Raw genomic sequence first — 20,168 nt, 5'->3', positions numbered from 1 at the left:
TAAGTTGTTAGTCTATAAGACTTTTTCCATCATTAGATTTTGTTTCAATTGAACCTTTAGAAATTGCACAGATTTTATGACAGATCGTTTGGAGCTTGTGTGTGACTCAGAGCCTCTGTGCTTCAGGGACTCACTGCGCACTCGCAGACTTTGCGTGCGACAGTGTCGTTCAATAGTTCAGGTAGGTATATGACGCGATACTAGCATAAAACGTCGTGATTCAAAATCATGAGTCATGCACTTATTTTAGCCAGTATCTCTTCATAATACAGTCTGAACACATCCACATCCGGGTAACACGACGCCTCGCCTCAGAGGGAGGAAGCGCCAATCGCCGCACGGCATCTGACCTGAGATCAGCTCGCACATCACAGGCAAAGCTGCCACGGACGGCCACAGAACCGATCCCAGATCATTCTTCAACCGCGGAAAGGCACCAGACAAGGAGTTTGTGTTCCAAACCCATCATGTCTTTTGCAGATATACGCGTTTGAGTCAGTCAGTGTTTAATTCGCTCATACACACGTTCCTCTGACGTTTAGCCCAGCGCGCGCGCGCGCACACTCACACACACACAGTCTGCTGGCGTGATCAGGACGGCTGCTCGCGAACACACACAGAAATACAGCAGCCGCAGAAGACAATTACATCGCAGCACTGTAAGTATTCAACATTTCAGACGTTACAAAATATCGATAAGGAAGTAATAGCTCGATATCGTATAAAACGTCGAACACCAGCATATGCTCACAGGCTACAGCTGTGTGTCTTTTATTTTGGTGTCGCAAGAGAATAAGCTAAACGTACGCCCAATTTTCCGCATGTCGGGCTTGTTTTTGGTAAGAGGTTTGACAAACTGAGAGTGTATGTGAGTGTTCGAGCCGCCAGCGTCTGAACTGTTTCATTGTTACAGTCTGTCGTTCCGTTCGATTGTGACGTTCTGTTCGCGTGTTACATTGTAACGAGCTCGCTCAGTGTCACGCTGTAATTCTGCTGCTGTTTGTGTTGAATTGAGTGAACAGGCCTGAAACAGATCACACCACTGCAAGGCCTTCTCACTCAGTTCAACACAAACACAAGCAGATCATGCACTGGAGGAGGGCCTGCTCACTCAATTCAACATGCATTTCAGCACGATTCTGCATAATAGCTGTATCAACTCTTGTCAGATGCTTAATAGAAGTTCTGTCACACAAATCTGACGCCTGACGTTGAAATGGCACACATTTAGCCTTATTGTTTGTAATGTAATCTGCAGTCCAAATATAATATATTTTTTTAAAAGCTTTTGAGTGCAAATCTGTTTTTATTTGGAGAACTGTAACAAAAATGTCAAAATTAATGACAAAATATATTGATAAAATTAATTTAAAAATACTACAATTAATTAAAAGCTCTATAAACTATTAAATTGAATGACCAAAATATGTTTAGCTGTGTCCCACATTTTTTTTAGCAGCCCTGTTACTGCATGTTCATTATATATATATATATATATATATATATATATATATATATATATATATATATATATATATATATATATATATATATATATATATATATTAATAAAAAGGAACATTCCCTAACTTGTCACACCCAAGGAGTGACATCATTTGAATATTTTCTACATCATAGTGGGAACTCTTTTTTTTTTTTCGTCTTGACTTTTAAAGCTCAACTGTTGAACCCTGTTACCAAACATTTTTCTTTAACTTATAGAAATGTAATTTTTGGTCACAAACTAGCTCACTGTTGCCGACTGACAGCTAAATTTACACTAAATTTGTAACCCTGTTACCCATTCTGTCACATTTATTATGTATTTTTTAGGAATTCTGGCCTGGTTTTGTACTCTATTCCTTGGTAGTGATTCAAACTGGTTTCTCATCACCATCTATCTCTCATTTATCGAGGCTATGTCCCGTGCTTCAGACTTAAGTCCTTCCATTTCATTATTTTATTTTCTAATTTTGCTGCACTAGGGTGTTGAAGGTGGTATTTACAGATAGTAAACAAAGGTGGAGCTTAATTTTTTCTTTGCCGAGGACTATATAAGATTCCTAAAACTGTCACACAGCAAACAGAGCAGAGGACCTGTTCACTGACTGCTAAATAAATGTGGTCATGTGACATTCCTCAGCGATGGGTCTTTTGATGGTTAAGGTGATATTGTGATAATAAACGCGGGTGAGGTGCGCTTGGCGTGTGTTTCTGGAGATCAGTTATGACTTCATGACTGAGGTGGGTCAGGTCTTGCTTTTATCACTGTCAGTGTTTACATAGTGAATTATTGTAAGTAATTCCCAGTCTTTAAACACACCTTGATTGCAGAGAGGGCAGACTATTATGATCAGTAAATTCAAAATGCTTCTGAATATTATCTTAAAAGAATCCTCTACAGGAGGTGCTATCAAACTATATATACTTTATGTAATCATTAATCTGTCCCATAAGATGGTGGTAATATTGTAAGATGTATTAAATGAACGCAGCACTTATATGAGGGGAATCTGTTCAAAGATCAGCTGCTGACAGGTGGAGGAACAGGAAATTTCCAACTCTTGGACTCTCTCTCTCTCTCTTACACGCACGCACACACTCCTTAGGTTCTTAGATCACAGGATTACCAGTCACAAGTTTCACTAGGTTCTCTCGGAAAAACAGTGAATATTCCTCTCATTATAATTGTGTGGTTTAGGTCGCTGCTGAAAAGTTCCTCTCACATCACATTTTTCTGTCAACCCTGTCAAAATGGCTTTGTTTCTACTGTGAAAAGATTCATTGAATCAAATTGAGAACAATCATTTCATTTAAAGCACGTGTTAATTTGAGGCTGGAACAAGGTGAAGGTAAAATAAAAAGTTTTGTCATTCATTAATTTACATAATAATTAAAGCCACTTACAGACTGAAGTGGGATTTCAGATCATTACTGTTGTTAATTATTTAGATATTTGGTGAAATGTAAGTAGTTTTAATCAGTGTTAAGTAAATCTTAAACCATCAAAAAACTTTTATTGATTGAAATAAAGCTCGAATAAAATAAAATAAAATATTAGATGAAAAACTTAAACAAAAATTAGAAATGTTGTCTTGGAAACTAACTGAAAATAAGTTTAAGTATTAAAAATTGAAATATAATAAAAACTAAATAGAAGTATTTAAGATCTGTTCTTCAGACTAAAGTGTATGTTTTACTGGTATCTTACTGAAAATAAATGTAATGTAAAAAAAGAAGTATTTAAAGAACTGATAAAAATGACAAAAACAATAACTAAATAACATGAATATAAAAGATACTAACTGTTCTATAATAGTATATAAATAATACGTTTGCGCTACTGCTTAAGGTGTACCTACTCATTCTTTATTATGATCACATGTTAAAATAATATTAAAGTCAGCAAAAGTTTGACATGTATAATGGAAATAATTTTTAGTTTTAAAAGAAATTCATAAGAAGACACTATTTGTAGTTGTGTAGTTTCAAGCATTTAGACAAAAGTTAGATCATAAGATTTTTGAAGACAAGTACTGCTTTTGATTAATGTAGTTCAACTTTGGTAGACTTCATCTTCAGTCTCAGTGTTTTGTTGTCAGAATTTTAGAGGGCCATCAAAACCATTGACTTAGTCCATTTCTTTAATTGTTTTTTTTATTCCAGGTTGAAAAGGTAGAAGTCTACGGCCGCTACCATGCCACTATTTGGTAAATCTCACAAGAACCCCACAGAAATTGTGAAGACCCTGAAGGACAACCTCTCCATCCTGGTCAAACAGGACAAGAAGACAGAGAAGGTATGAGTTTGAAGTTGTCATATTATGGCATTTAGCAGATCCTGGGGGTTTTAGTCAATGAATTACACCTGCTGATAAAACCTGATTCACTATTGGAATAAATCAGGTGACAGTCCAAACATGGAGAAAAGAAAAAGGTGCACTGAGCACTGTTGGTACGGAGCATCGTGCAAGCTGGTTCTGATTGCTAGCTTTTTAAAGAAATCAACAGATCGCTGCAATATGGCATGCTTTCCTGGGACTGTACAGCATCACTCCATCACTTTAATAAGCCCGATTTGCATCAAATGAGGCGTGTTTAAACTGAAAAGAATGTTCCAATGCATTTATTGGCTATTTAAGATGGCACAAAAGTGACAGTCAGGTTTAATAAATTTGCTACTCTGTGTTTACCTTGGTCCACTGGTCAATTTTTTTTTTCTCCCTCTATTTTTCCACTCTTTTCCCAAGATTTTATTCCATTTCATTATCTATCCTGGTTGTTCCAGAAGCTCTCTCAAATGATTGCATAATAAATTTGACTATTGAGTGATGATGCTCGTTTTCCTAGGTCTCTACGGCTTTACCCTGAGACGCATTACAGCTATTTTCAACCAGAATATCAGTGGTTATATCCTCTAAATCAGGCTTCTTTCCACTGCTGATTTTTTTCCATTGTGTTTTTGCATTTTTCATTTTTCAGAAAGACAGGCCTGGCCTCAGGCAAATAAGAGTTTTAAAGCAGTGCACTAGATCAGCAGTGGACATGAATAATCCGATCCTATAGTTGGATGTGCTCAGAATATGGATATAAATTTTGATAAGTATCACTTTTGACTATTAGCATAAAGTCTGCTCAACTTTTCTTTTTTTTATCATCTGTTGAGGGAAGTGTGACATGGAAATGTCTATGAATGGCCAGTTTTGTGAGCAATATGTACCAGACTAATGTAGACATAATTCTTAAACTGGATTTGCTTTGGAAAAACCACTTGATTTCATCAGAATTCCTCTTTATCTTTTTTTTCTTCCAAAGAGATTTTTATTTAAATGACAGTTGTTTGTTTAATTGGGGTAGTACAGGTAAATTAGCCCACTCATCTCAATGTCAATAAGTGGCCCAATTTACTCATTCTGAACCCCATTTTCAGAGCGTCCGTTAGAGACCCAAATGTGCGAGAGGCTGGGTTTCTTCCTGGAAGCTCTCATATTTGTGCTACGAGTAGAAAGATGTCGCAGAGGTGGCAATATCGCTCCACTGCCCGACCTCTCGCTCATTTTCACCTGCCTGCTAAGGCCCTTTTCGGCAGCCTCACGCTAAAGTCAAGCGTTTGAAGTGCTGGGAACCTGCTGATTGTTATTCTGAGGGCCTGGGGCACTTCCAGCTGGAGGAAAATCCATATGCTTCACGATGCCTCCACAATTTCAAACCGAGCTGTTTCAGCAGCTGATAAATAGCTAATGATGTTCTTTGTATAATGATCTTACATGTGAAATTACCCAGAATCCTTTTAGGTGTTCAGAGCAATATGTGGCATTGATACCATATGCTCTGCATACACATGATTAGAAACACCTGAATTATGAGCATATTTTCTAGAGATTCTGAAGTGAATTGTGTGTTTGTCAGGCTTCAGAGGAGGTGTCCAAATGTCTGGTGGCGATGAAGGAGATCCTGTACGGCACTAACGATAAGGAGCCGCACACAGAAACGGTGGCTCAACTGGCCCAAGAGCTCTACAACAGCGGCCTGCTCATCTCGCTGGTGGAAAACCTGCAGGTCATCGACTTTGAGGTGAGGATGCTTTAAGACAATAAATGACATTAGAATTCAAAGCACTACTGAAGACATTTATAATTGCATTATAATTTATTACACACTACAGTTCAAACATTTGGGGTCAGTAGTCTGTCTATCTCATATCATAAAAACCTTCTGAGGTGCAAGTACATTCTCAGACTCAGCCAAACGCACAAGCGCTCTTCTTCGTGAGCGTTTGAGTGTGCGGTTAAAAACTAGCCTAGAGCACCATCTGCTGTTAAAAACTAAGATCACGATGCATTCTGAAAATATCAGAATTGATCCACGAATCGAGAAGCATCGATTTATTTATTTATCTTTGTGTCTGTCCATCTAGTATCTTGCTGTAGATGTTCGGACAAACTTTTTTGCTCTTTCTTATTTTTTATGGTTCTAATAATAATTGTTATGTGTGTGCACAGGGTAAAAAAGATGTTTGTCAGATCTTCAACAACATCCTGCGCAGGCAGATCGGAACCCGCAGCCCAACGGTGGAATATTTCTGCTCTCATCAGGAAGTTCTTTTCATCTTACTCAAAGGGTGAGACATGATAGGTATTTTTGAAATGCAGCACGTGAGCATGTTACTTATCAACTGCTTGCACGGAAAAGTTTTCAAATGTTTTTTTCCTTCCATCACTCCATTCCTTTTAGCAATAAATGGATGCCTACAGCATCAAGATCAGAAGAGAAAACACGGAATAGATCTAAAATCATCAAGCTTCATTTACCCGAGCATGGCCCTTGTTAAGCATTGATGTGTGTGTGAACGTGACATTTCTCCTGTGATGTCGTGGCAGGTATGAGACCCCTCAGGTGGCACTGAATTGTGGGATTATGCTGCGTGAGTGCATCCGGCACGAACCTCTCGCCAAAATCGTCCTCCACTCTGAACACTTTAAAGATTTCTTCAGCTACGTGGAGATGTCCACATTTGACATCGCTTCTGATGCATTTGCCACCTTTAAGGTGAGCGCTGTATTTTATTAAATAACACATTATTAATTGATACTAGAGCTGCATGATTCTGGGCAAATTGAGAATCACGATTTTTGTTGGTTTCAAACAAGAGATCACGACGAGGTTCTGACAAATGTTTATTGCTGCAGTCTATTTAAAAATGTTTAATTTATCTGAATTAAAAAAAAAAAATGGTTTGGATGAATGATTCAATGACTCACTCAAAGACTTGTTTCATTACTGATGAATCAGTGTTTTTTTTTTTTTTTTTAACAAATCTTTCGAATGAAGGATTCAATGACAAATAAAATTTTTTACAGTCACTTGTCGCCACCTGCTGGCGCAACGTTGTGATGATACAATCATTATTTAAAGCGCCAAGTTACTTTCAAGGTGATTTACTCTTTTGATCGCTTCCATAGACATCAGTGCGAACTATAAACTTTTATCCTGAGATAATATGAATATTTATAATACAGAAATAATAATCCTGTGTGGTTGAAAAGCCTGTTTGTGAAGCTGTTTCATATTTATTCTTTCTGGATCAGTGGCAGCACCAACGCATATTTGAATGTTCGGGTGTGATTTTGTAAAGGTTTAATAGACACTTGCGAATGGTTGTCATTTAGGAATGAGATCGCATGGGTGTTTGAATTGAGAGTGATATTTTAACGATTAATCATGCAGCTCTAATTGATACATAAATTATTTGATAAATGGGAAATTACACTAAATATATTGTTTTTTTTACAGGACCTGCTCACGAGACACAAGGTTCTGGTGTCGGAATTTTTAGAACAGAACTATGATGCGGTAAAATATTTATTTATTTAAAGTTGTTCATTCTAATTTCATAGAATTCTGAAAAGCTAAGATTTTTAAATGACTCTCACTGATCTTCCAGGTTTTTGATAATTACGAGAAACTGCTTCACTCTGAGAACTACGTAACCAAGAGACAGTCATTGAAGGTGTGTGTTCTGACCTCTGATTTCTGTCATCTGGAGCCTGTCCTGTCATTAACATCATGTGTTTGTGTGACAGCTGCTGGGTGAACTGCTCCTGGACAGACACAATTTCACAGTCATGACGCGGTACATCAGTAAACCAGAGAACCTGAAGCTCATGATGAACCTCCTGAGAGACAAGAGCCCCAACATTCAGTTTGAGGCTTTCCATGTCTTTAAGGTACAAAAATGAGACACAATTTTATTTTATTTTTTTGTGGAAAAAACTAATTTGATTTATATTACATTGTAGTTAACAACACCTAATATGGGATTCTCCTATTGGTCCCACTTTATATTAAGTGGCCTTAACTACTATGTACTTACATCAAAAAAAAAGTACAATGTATTTACTGGGTTCATATTGAATTGCAAAACACTTTTGCTGCTATTGAGGTGGGATACGAGTAAGGTTAGGGAAAGCTTTGGTGGTATGGGTAGGTTTAAGGGTAGGGGTAAGGGTTAAGGGATGGGTCAACAGTGTAATTATAAATGTAATTACAGAAATTAATTACAGATGCAATTACATGCAGGTGTTTTTCAAATATAAGTACAATGTAAAAACATGTATGTACACAATAAGTGCATTGTATCAAATGATTAATTTAAATGTAAGTACATAGTAGTTAAGGCCACTTAATATAAAGTGGGACCCTTGTATTCATTAAAAGTGGTTCATATGCTATATATTCCAAATCTTCTGAATCCATATTATAGCTTTGCATGAGGGACAGACTGAAATATAAGAAAAAAAAAAAACATACTGAAAAGTAAATTTCCTTGAAATAGTTGTATATAATTATAACAATCTTTTTCTCTTTTTTTTTGTTTTTCCTCAGGTGTTTGTGGCCAATCCAAATAAAACGCAGCCCATCGTAGACATTCTTTTGAAGAACCAAACGAAACTCATCGACTTCCTTAGCAACTTTCAGAAGGATCGCACGGACGACGAGCAGTTTAACGACGAAAAGACGTACCTCGTCAAACAAATACGAGACCTAAAGAAACCAGCCTCCTAAACTTTAGCTATTACAGTATTAGGAAAAAAAACAACAAAAAACCCACAAAAAAAATATATTAACAATAATAATTCTATTTAAAATCTTGAAAAATTTGTCTCTTCTTAGTTCTGAGGCTTACAAAAGAAGGTTCCTGATCATTGATGTTCTCTGTTCTTATTTGCTTTTCTTTTCTTATCTTATCGCAAACTCTCGTGCCATGATAGGACGTTTCAAAAGTAGGAATCTGCCAGTTTGAGTTACAGGACGATCACATCAAGACACAGTGCGGATGAGGAAGTACAGGTAAACTTTAATTTTCACGAGTCTGGATGCTCCACGCTCTCCCTTGCATCAACAGCGCCACGATCAGAAGAGGTTGTGTTATTTGGATGTTGCTGGAAAGGAGCTGAAATTCCCAAACGATCAATTACGAGCTGTTGATTTTCTCTTGATATCTTGTAACTGCACTAATCTTCATTCTTGCATTCCTCCTTTCCGTCGTCTTTTCTGGGGCATCAGTATGACTTGCATTCGCTTTTTTTTTTTATTTGATTAGCTTGTGCTTTATTCAGAACACTACAAACCTGATCATTTCCTCCCTGTTCTCTTTATTCTGTTTGTGTTTTATAAGAATTATCTAGAAGGAAGAATTCATTTATCAGTATTTTGATTACTGTTCATCTGAGCTGAAAAAGGAAGAGCATGTGTGGGTCTTCGTGTACATTTTTGAGTTGCTGCCAGGCCGTTTTTCTGATCCGAAAACATCGCTATTTTGTTTTATATATTTTTATTTGATGTTTACCTAAAGCTGATTTTACTCTTAAGGTGGTTGCCATTTTAGAAGAATCTTGAAAAATCAACTTTGGCACTAAGTGAACCGGTGTATATTCCAACTCGTAGATTTCATGTAGATCAGTGAGGTAAATCTATAGTGCTTTGGCATTACTATTGTATGCTCTATACTATAGTGCCCTTAGTGCTATAGGATTTGTTAACTTTAGTACATCATACTAAAGTACTTCTTATACTGTCGTGCAGCTGTAGTATTCATTTCTATACTATAGTATTCCTTTTACTGTAGTATGTATTTTGTGCTATAACCCATAATCAGATGTCTATGATGATTTTGACAGAAGTAGATTGTTGCATAGCTGAAAAACAAGATGAAATGAGGATTCAAACGTACAAAACAGGTGCCTTTTGTTCTTGAGTTGTTAATTTACTCTTTTTATTATTTGAGAAGACATTTTGGAAGGGGGAGCTTAATTTCTTTTTGTTTTTAATATGTTCTCATTGAGCATATTTAGCTTGATTAAGCAATGAACCTCTTTAACTCACTATATTTGAGTTATGCTGTTGAAGAAAATTCATTAAATTTCATTATTTTTTCCTCTACGGTTGATTGATTCAGTATTTTTTTTCCTTAGTTTTATGTGATGACATACTCAAAGTGTGAAGCAAATTCATTTGTACTCAAGGCAACTAGGTTCAAATTTAAAATATCCATCTGAGCCAAATTTATTGAATATATTTGTCAGCAATTACATTGAAAATGCCAAATCGTGAGTTCAAAATTTGAATGACGTTTTTTCCTACTACACATACATTTGCAGTTTTCATCTGAAGTGCTAATAGTACCATATCAATAAAGAACAAGTGAAGCATTGGCAGTATCACCGACTCCTTTTTAAAAGAAAAGCACATTGGGTACTGTATATAGTGTAAATCTGTACACTATAAATTAAGAACAAATCTAAATGAATAATAATTTCAGTTTATGTATTCACAGTTATTTTTGTCCTTTTCAATTTAGCAAGTTTAAAATCTTTAGTTTTGTGTGCAATTTTAAAACCACAGTTGCTCAAATGCACATAATTACATTTTTCTTTAACAGAAAACTAATAAAACAAAGGAACTGAAAGAGTTTGATGACATTTTAAGATCTTCTGTTGCTGCCATACAGGTAGGAGAGGAGCTTTCCAAATGTTTTCTATGATCTCAGTCTCTTATTGCACTGAAAATGTGTTTCCTCATCTCTTCGTTTCATGCAGCCATCTGCAAAACAAACAAAAATAAACATGTGTTCAGGGTATATTCTATCTAATTATTATTGCATGCAGCTTTTAAGAACTTAAAAGACTGCATTGAATATTTGAAAAGACAAAAAAATGGTGAAAACATGTTGACCAGTCATAGGATCAAAAAGACACTTTTACTTACACATTTTAATCTAAAATGTTGATCTTGGTAAACAAGATCAAAAAAGTACACAGACATGTGACAACTACTAAAAAAAAATACTGAACTGCATCACACTGATAAAAGACTGCTTTTTTGTATTAAACTACAGTTTTGGCAATGTAACTGCCATATCATTTGCCTATTTTCTAAGAATTCAACAGCTCGGGGTCAATTATTCTGCTTACACTACAGTTACCACACCTCAGACACTGTTCCGATGTTGTATTTCAAGACATCTATCAGGTTTTTGTCCCTAAAACACTCTTGTGTGTGGGACTAATTTCTTACGCATCTCATCCCAAGCCTCCGTTGCCAATTCCAAAACGTAATTTCAAAACTATTAACGGCTTGAGCCTTGATAGTAGAATAATACCGTTGATACAGTTATTAACGCAGTTGAGAGAGAGAGGGTAAAAACAGAGTTTTCCCATGGTAAAAATCACGTTCCGGGGGGTAAAATCTGCGTTTTTGGCAGGGTTCCCTGGTAAAATTCGCATCCCCGGGGCTAAATATCATGTTATTTGTGGTCGCTTCAACACGTGGATATTAAAAACAACCAGCGACAACAGTGTAAAAGTAGCCCATTTTCGCGGAAAAACCGCGGACTTGGCAACACTGCTATTGAACTAACTGAAATCATTTGGCGAAGTGATATGGAACTGCAATGCGGTCAAGACCTGCTAGAACTACTTTAGTCGTGTGTTTCCCTGAAAATAACTCCACACCTTAGAACGTTGGTCAACCAATCAGATTCGAGCATTCACTAGCCCCCGTAGTATAAACAAAGTCCCTTTAAGACAAGTCATTTCACTCGGCGGCCATCTTTGAAACGCCTCTCGGGCATCCTGGGCATCATGCAATCTCTTTGAATGGGGAAACATCAAATTCTCCAAAACTGTTCGCCAATCTTACGATTAAATTTCATATTTGAAATCACCAATGAAATCTAACAACAACCGGGTCATAAATTTAGTTTCTAAACGCTCAAATCATGACTAAAAAAAAAACTATTTCTCAGGCTGTATCAAGCTAAATGCGCGTCTCTTCGGAGGCGCGCGTCTGACTGTTTCTATAGAAACCGGTGATTCTAACGGCCGCTGAAGTGACGCGATGACTTTACCAGTCGGCGATTGGCTCTTATTTAGAAGGCGGGACTTATTCCGCCATATTGCGCGTTACACTTTCTCCCATTCAAAACAATACGAGTGACACGTCTTGTGTTATTCTATAGTCTTTGGTATAAATGACAACGATGTACTAAAAACGGAAACGTTTTTACTTCGCGTTTTTGAAAACTTTCGCGTACAAATGTCAACAATGTCAAAACAATCCCTGTTCACAATGATCCGGGAAAATGACTAAACGCTGTATTATGCTGCCAGGCCTGTAGTTGGCGATGTCACTTTGTGAAGTAACTCTACAACACAAACATGTAATAGGGCGTGCACAACATCACCTTTTTTGCAGTTTACACAGAGACGATAACTATAGTTTTCAAAACTTGCACAAGTTTGTGTTTTCAGGCCTCAAAAACGCCGTTGTTGTGTAATGGCACTTTTCCACTGCATGGTACGGCTCAAATGAACGGCCAAAACGTATAAAAAGTGTAGTTGAAAACGGTGTCATGTAAACAGCCCCTGAGACACAAAAACACTCACTTGCTGTAGGCGGAGCAGCTTGTTCTGAAGTATGTCTAGCAGATTTCTGTTGCCACTGAAAAAATATAAAGTAAAAAAAAGACACATTTTCAAGTGTAATAGTTATCATTGATCATAAAAGTAAAAAAGAAAGAGAAAGAAAAGCACCATAACACTATGTTTATGTATATTCATTAAGTTCATAATTTATCATCAGCACTTACAATGAACTTTTGGACGCCGTTGAGTTTGTCGAACCTGAGGTAAGAGATGTCGTGTTTGACTTTGTTGCTGTCCAGGTCTGTAGTGTAGATCTGCTTTATTCCAGCACAGCCGATCAGAGGGACGCACTCATCACACGGGCATTTGGTTACAAACATCATTGTGTTCTCCTCTTGTTTTATCTCTGCACTCCTGCAGATTGGAGGGAAATAAAAGGGGAAGGTGGGAGGCTGATGAAATCAATGAATTCATGAATGAGTTTGAACGGCTTGATATTCAGTGCATTCAAAATAATAAAAGCACATCTCCACCATGAGTTTTCACGTGCAAAAAAAGGTCTATTGTCCTCTCTCAATAGTGTAGAAGTACAGAAGTCAAACAAGATGTTGATCAGCATAGCAAATAAGGGGGGAACTTTTTCACCCTCAAGCAGAACTCCCAAATTCCTATTGGAATGACTGGATTTTGGCATGCGATGGTAAATGTGACTGCACCTTTTTTTCTTGTTGCCAACATTTCTTCTAACAGTTTCTTCCCACGAGCCTCACCTGAATGTGAGCGCGTTCTGCTCCGCATGGAGGATGTATCGGTACTTCCTGTTCTGTCTCTCTTTCTGCTTGTGATCCAACTGAGGGTATTCTGCGTACTGTGAGCCCACTGGATAGGCGTTGTAGCCACAGCCCACTAGGTAAAGCCGACCTGTGCCATCACATTGTGACTGCAAGAGGTAGTTCAGGGGAAAAAAGAGAGGTGTTCATTTTTTAAATACATAAAATCATAAATTCAAGTTTTCATTCTGGTTTTTGGCTCACCTGTTTTCCCTCTGCCCAAATAACTGCACCAACTCCCACTTTAGGATCCTCTACACATCGAGACAACACACAAAAAAGGAAAGTTAAAGCATTTTAACTGTGTCCTCGATTCAACTTTGTATCCTGGCATCCAGGAAATGGCATCATTTTGGCAGGAAATCAACAGCATTAGTAATGGACTATGAATCCTGTGATATCTTTTGGTATTAGTTGGTCTGTATCTCTTTAAAACATTCCATTCTGTTTGATAAAGAACTTGGACTTATTTTATCAACATTTCAAGATATGGTTAACATTAATATTAGCGGTCACACCCTCAATCCGTCACTCAACTTTAGCACTTTACTTCCAACCTGTTGGTAACTGTCTTGCCATTTTGTAAATTCCTAAATTATAATTAAGTTCAGACAAAGTCATCCTACACATTTTTTTGCGCCTCTTGTTCAGTTGAATTAAAATGAGCTAAAGTAACTTTAAAGTTAAAGTAAAAGCTAAAGTAATTTTTTAACATTTTGTCACAACAATTTAATTGTGTTCGGTTAACCTTATTTAAAATGCACTTAATTTACTTTAAATTAAGGAAATGTTTATTTAATTCTTTGTGTTAAAACTACATGAATCAATTTTGTTGACTACTAACTGGGTAGTGGATCTGTAGTTCCCAGCATGCTTTGCAAGGAATTGCATTAGGAGAGTAAATTTAGGGATTAAAGTGTAATTTTATGTGTTTTTCAGTAAAGGGAAAGATGTTATTAGTTTATGTTAGCGTTTAATGTTCAGTTATGTTGGACATGTAGAGGAGTTTCTGTAATGTTTTTGAATTTTGTGGTTACCATTATGCAGAAGAGTGGCGTCTGTGTTTAGGCTGATCTAATGTCAATACTGACAAGTCTTTTCTAATTTATTCATTACACACATTGTGTTTAACGATAAACATATCTGCTTGTTTGAACATAAAGTTAAGTCCCTGTAAGTTACTAAAAAAACTTTTACTAATGTAATAAAGTTGAGTTAAACATACTAAAGTAAATTCATTTGACCTAAACCAGCTAAATTGTGTTGGCCCAACTAAACTGATTTATTTTGAATGAACCAAATTTAATTGTGTGTAAAAACTTTCTAGTAAAGGTAATGAATTCATTTGAGTATACAACTGGCTTAAAATCAGCTTGAAATGGAAACACATGCTATGTATTTTGCTATACATCTGATGCATCTTATCGATCTCATTAGCCGGGTTTCCATTACAGATTTGCGTAAAACTGTTGTGATATTTTCTAAATGTTGATAAAAAGCTATTGCGAAATGACAGCGTTTCCATTAACCAATGTTACGCTACTAAAACTTACGATGTCATTCCAAAAATCATAGCAATGGATGTTAGCAGGTTTAAGTTCATGGCAGCCACTGCACTAGCCATTATTTTTAATAGAAGGAGACGTAAGTGTGTTATCCAAGCATTAATGGCAAGGAAAGCCCATTATATTTGGGAGCAGCCACATATGAGGTGTTTCTCCCTCCTATTTGCTTTGTGGTCTTGATAAATTGTGGCATTTCTTTGTTGTTTAGAATCCAATATTCTTGTATTCTTTATTTGCTCCATTTAAAAAAAAAAAGAGTCGATTCCGGGAGTCGATCCCATTGACTCCTACTGAGGGAGTCGGGAATCGGAGTCGACTCTAATTTTTAGTGACACTATACTTATGTTGGCACTTTTTGCCATCACTTTTGGAGTCTTAATTAGTGTATTTTTGATAATAGCTGAACATTTTGTTGTCAATTAGTCAAGCCAGTTAATAATAAATAAAAAATTAAACGTAATCAAACAGAATTCACCTGTTCTACACTCCAATAACCGGGCCTGTATGATACAGTGCCGTATCACATCCTGAGGTAAAGCTGGAGAACCCATCCCTAAAGGTTCCCTCATGAAGAAACCATATTCGTCCTGGAGAACCGGAACACTAGCGGCCACAGACGTGAGAATCCTAATGAGATTCCTCATGTGCTGCCTTAAGTTACTAAAATTTGGTTCCACGCAAAAGTTCTCCAGTCCCATCTTGTTCAGCACATACATATGCTGTTCTTCATCATTGATAAAGAACTTTTCCAGGAAGTCATTCAAGTTGTTCCACCGTTCCTTTCTATAGATATCCGCAACATCCAGAGTAGGATTGTCAGCCGCAATCTTCTCAAGGAAGTCACAGTTTTGGGAGGTTTCTTCCACGAACTGCAGCATGGTGCTGTCCAGAGGCTGCAGGAGCACACAGATGTGGGGTCTGCTGTTGGACTTCAGTCGCTCCGCAGCTGTGGCGTCTAGAATGGCTTCCTGGTGACTGGAGTCCGCATGATCGTGTCTACCTGACAGCAGGCCGATCTCAGCATCACCGGGCCAGTAAGATATCCTGTTCACACCAGCTGAACAAAGGAGAGGAAAGGCAAGAGAGAGAACAAAGATAGGCAATCAAGTATAAAATATGAAATAAATAAAATGTAATTTTATACATTGGCAGTCAAAAGTTTGTAATAATTAAGATTTTTTTTATGTTTTTGTAAGTCTCATGCTCAGAAATGCTGCATTTATTTGATGAAAAATACAGTAAAAACAGTAATTTAGTGAAATATATTTATTATTTGAATAAATGTATTATTTGCAAAGCTTCAGCATCATTACTCCAGTCTTCAGTGTCACATGATCCTTCAGAAATTATTCTAATATGCTGATTGGCTGCTCAAGAAACATTTCTTATTATTATCAATGTTGAAAACAGTTGTGATGCTTAATATTTTTGATACACTACCATTTAAAAGTTTGTGGTAAGTGAGATTTTTTTTAAAATTATAAATTAATCATTTTAATTATTAAACAAGGATACATTAAATGGATTCAAGTGACCGTAAAGACATTTGTGTTACAGAAGATTTCTATTTCAAATAAATGCTGTTCTTTTGAATCTTCTATTCATCAAAGAATCCTAAAAAAACGTATCAAGTTACCACAAAAATGAAGCAGCAAAACTGTATTCAACATTTATAATAATATGAAATGTTTCTTGAGCAGCAAATCATCATATTAGAATGATTTTTGAAGGATCATGTGACACTGAAGACTGGAGTAATGATGCTGAAAATTCAGCTTTGCATCACAGGAATAAATTACATTTTAAAATGCATTAAAATTGAAACCAGATATTTTAAATTGTAATAATATTTCACAATATCATGGCTTTTACTGTAAAAAATGCAAAAGAGACTTCTTTCAAAAACATAAAAAATATGAATTAATCCAAACTTTTGACCGTCAGTGTGTACATACATATACATATATATATATATATATATATATATAGGGAGAGAGAGAGAGAGAGAGCGCAGTTATAATCTTACCATTGATGAGCATCTTGAGGCAGGTTGAACAGGGTTTTCTGGAGAAGTAGAGGTCACATCCCTTCAGTCGAGGTCCATGTTTGACCACAGCCACCTGTCCTGCATGTAACTGCACACTGGAGCAATGCAGACCCAGAACCCTGTGCTCATGGACCACCACAAGACCACTGTCTCCAGCCTGGACACAAATATATTTCCTCTCACTTCTTCTTTGCTTTTTAATAAAATACATAAAACAAATAGACACTGAGTCAGTTTGTAAGTGTTTTCCTCTCATGGCTCCTCATATCCATACAGCTAATGAATCAGAGCATGTAGCAGCCGTTCTACTTCACGCACACTACAAGTTCATTAGCATCTCCTTTAGAGCACACAAGTCATTATATGCACAACAGGGACTCGGTCATGTGGGAAGCTTTCCAATAATAAGTGCTGTATAGATTTATATTTCCCAGAATTAAATACAAATCAGACATTTTACACCGGTGGATACCATTGTAACACAACACATTCTTCTGAATAATTGCTTCCTAAATGCATTTTAAATGGCTATATCTTTGAAACATGCTGGATCGCTTTAGAGGAAATGAAAATACGCCTACAGGATCATTTTCTCGCTGACATGGTTCTTTCTTGGGGAAAAGTTCCATCCATAAACTCAACAATGTGAAGAGATTGGCTGTGGACAGCCGAGGTCCCTGACCTGAAACAAAGAATAGAAATCATGTGAACAGACTAAAATAACATTTTCAGTGCTATGAGAGGGATGTGTAAATAGAGATAGACTGATAATTGCTGTACATTTTAAACTTATAAAGCATAAATGTGACCCTGGACCACAAGACCAGTCATAAGTCGCACGGGTATATTTGTAGCAATAGCCAACAATACATTGTATGGGTCAAAATGATCGATTTTTCTTTTATGCCAAAAATCATTAGGATATTAAGTAAAGATCATGTTCTATGAAGATATTTTGAAAATTTTCTAGTGTAAATATATCAAAAATGTATTTTTGTGAGTGGATATGCATTGATAAGGACTTCATTTGCACAACTTTAAAGGTGCCCTAGATTCAAAAATTGAATTTACCTCAGCATAGTTAAATAACAAGAGTTCAGTACATGGAAAAGACATACATTGAGTCTCAAACTCCATTGTTTCCTCCTTCTTATATAAATCTCATTTGTTTAAACGACCTCCGAAGAACAGGCGAATCTCAACATAACACCGACCGTTACGTAACAGTCTGGGTGAACGCCCCAATATTTGCATATGCCAGTCCATGTTCCCAACATTATAAAAGGCATTAGACAAGGGCAGCCAGTTAACGTCTGGATCTGTGCACAGCTGAATCAACAGACTAGGTAAGCAAGAACAATAAAAAAAAATGGCACATGGAGCAATAATAATTGACATGATTCATGATAACATGATATTTTTAGTGATATTTGTAAATTGTCTTTCTAAATGTTTCGTTAGCATGTTGCTAATGTACTGTTAAATGTGGTTAAAGTTACCATCGTTTCTTACTGTATTCACGGAGACAAGAGCCGTCGCTATTTTCATTTTTAAACACTTGCAGTCTGTATAATGCATAAACACAACTTCATTCTTTATAAATCTCTTCAACAGTGTAGCATTAGCCGTTAGCCACGGAGGACAGCCTCAAATTCACTCAGAATAAAACGTTAACATCCAAATAAATACTTTACTCACATAATTCGAAGCATGCATACAGCATGCATGACGAACATCTTGTAAAGATCCATTTGAGGGTTATATTAGCTGTGTGAATTTTGTAAATGCGCTGTAATATAGTCGACAGCTCGTGTGGCAGGGAGCACGCGAATTAAAGTGGCGGCGCTGCCTAAATCAGTGCATTGTTAATGATGCCCCAAAATAGGCAGTTAAAAAAATTCATTTAAAAAAATCTATGGGGTATTTTGAGCTGAAACTTCACAGACACATTCAGGAGACACCTTAGACTTATATTACATCTTGTGAAAAAGCATTCTTGGGCACCTTTAAAGGCAATTTTCTCAATATTTTGATTTTTTTGCACCCTCAGATTCCTGATTTTCAAATAGTTGTATCTCGACCAAATCATAACAAACCATACATCAATGGAAAGCTTATTTATTCAACTTTCAGGTGATGTACAAATCTCCATTTCAAAAAATTGACTGGTTTTGTGGTTCAGGGTCATAAATAATATGGGATCAGACAATATTGTTTTATACAACAATTTTTGAAATTATTTTTACGTTTAAGTGTAATAAGAACATAATCAGACTTATGTATTATATATCATATTGTATTATATTATCATATGTATTTTTGAATATTTAAAGATTATTCTTTTATCATCATCATTATTAGTAGTAGTATTAGTAGTAATGCCACTATATTTATACAATAACTGATTATAGTTAAGATTATTAAGATTAAGGTTAGGATTTAGTGGAAAAGTACAGTCATATAAAATAAAATAAATCATTTTATCTCAAATAAGTAATTATAATATTTGATTGTATATTATTATTATTATTAAAATATTCTCAATGCATATTTTTATTGATGTAGACTAGTGAGTCTTTTTAGTTATTGTGTCAAAAAGCGGAAAAGAATATCGATTCTGCACTGGAACACAATCTGCATTGTATCTATCGTAAAAAACAATACTAGTCAGTCTTTATAAAGAAATGTTAGTATAGAATCTGATTCAGAATTCGAATTAGAACCGGCTATATGTTATCAGATTGCTCTTTAAAATTAAGTTGCTGACATAAACATTAAAAGAGGATATATAAAATAGATAATAGCCTACCAGTCGGAAATAAAGAACATAGCCAATTATACATAGCCTGTTTAAAGAAGAAATGACATGGGATTGGCACAACGCTGCAATTTAAAGTTCAGATTTCCACTGGGATCTGGTTATGACAGGCTAATCTAACCTTGTACTTTGGCATCCGTCTGTACGCCGGTATCCCTCACATTGCGCACGTCCTCGCCGTTTGGAATAGATCTGTTCCCCTCGAAATCCCCATAAGACCGCCGACTGTCCGATGCTGCCATTCAATCGCGATCAGCATTGATCTGTCATTGACTAAACTGTCCCAAACAACAACAGTCCATCCGCCTTCATGCTGTCCTCTTCCTATTTGCTCTGACGTCACTAGTAGGCGGGGTATATATTTTTAAAGGCTCGCCTGTATCAATTCCCCAGAAATCTAAATTTGCAGCATGATTAACAGTATGGATGACTCAAACACCACACCCAATGTGCTGATATCATTTCACAAAACCAATAGTGAGTT

General features: G+C 36.3%; 2 protein-coding genes across 5 annotated transcripts; one reads left to right on the top strand and one right to left on the bottom strand.

Moving 5' to 3' along the window:
* Window positions 1–292: 292 nt before the first annotated feature.
* Window positions 293–9,941, top strand: cab39l (calcium binding protein 39-like). Its single transcript, XM_048196439.1, has 9 exons — window positions 293–659; window positions 3,667–3,799; window positions 5,409–5,573; window positions 6,002–6,120; window positions 6,380–6,548; window positions 7,293–7,352; window positions 7,444–7,509; window positions 7,583–7,726; window positions 8,385–9,941. The coding sequence occupies exons 2-9, from the start codon at window positions 3,698–3,700 to the stop codon at window positions 8,562–8,564; spliced, it is 1,005 nt and encodes a 334-aa protein (XP_048052396.1). The 5' UTR covers window positions 293–659; window positions 3,667–3,697; the 3' UTR covers window positions 8,565–9,941.
* A 92-nt stretch (window positions 9,942–10,033) lies between these two features.
* cdadc1 (cytidine and dCMP deaminase domain containing 1) lies at window positions 10,034–20,033 on the bottom strand. Of its 4 annotated transcripts, none has more exons than XM_048196437.1 (10): window positions 19,806–19,954; window positions 19,676–19,712; window positions 17,448–17,548; window positions 16,846–17,059; window positions 15,295–15,876; window positions 13,459–13,508; window positions 13,195–13,364; window positions 12,649–12,838; window positions 12,446–12,500; window positions 10,034–10,601 (listed from the first exon to the last, which is right to left on the bottom strand). In XM_048196437.1, the coding sequence occupies exons 1-10, from the start codon at window positions 19,818–19,820 to the stop codon at window positions 10,537–10,539; spliced, it is 1,479 nt and encodes a 492-aa protein (XP_048052394.1). In that variant the 5' UTR covers window positions 19,821–19,954; the 3' UTR covers window positions 10,034–10,536. The 4 variants fall into 4 exon arrangements, with proteins under 4 accessions (XP_048052394.1, XP_048052395.1, XP_048052392.1 ...); XM_048196438.1 differs by having other exon boundaries at window positions 16,846–17,023; XM_048196435.1 differs by lacking the exon at window positions 19,676–19,712 and having other exon boundaries at window positions 19,806–20,033.
* Between the last annotated feature and the right edge of the window lie 135 nt (window positions 20,034–20,168).

The sequence above is a fragment of the Megalobrama amblycephala genome, linkage group LG7 (assembly GCF_018812025.1).
Source record: "Megalobrama amblycephala isolate DHTTF-2021 linkage group LG7, ASM1881202v1, whole genome shotgun sequence".
Classification (NCBI taxonomy): Eukaryota; Metazoa; Chordata; class Actinopteri; order Cypriniformes; family Xenocyprididae; genus Megalobrama; species Megalobrama amblycephala.
This window is presented reverse-complemented; position numbering and strand designations above follow the sequence as displayed.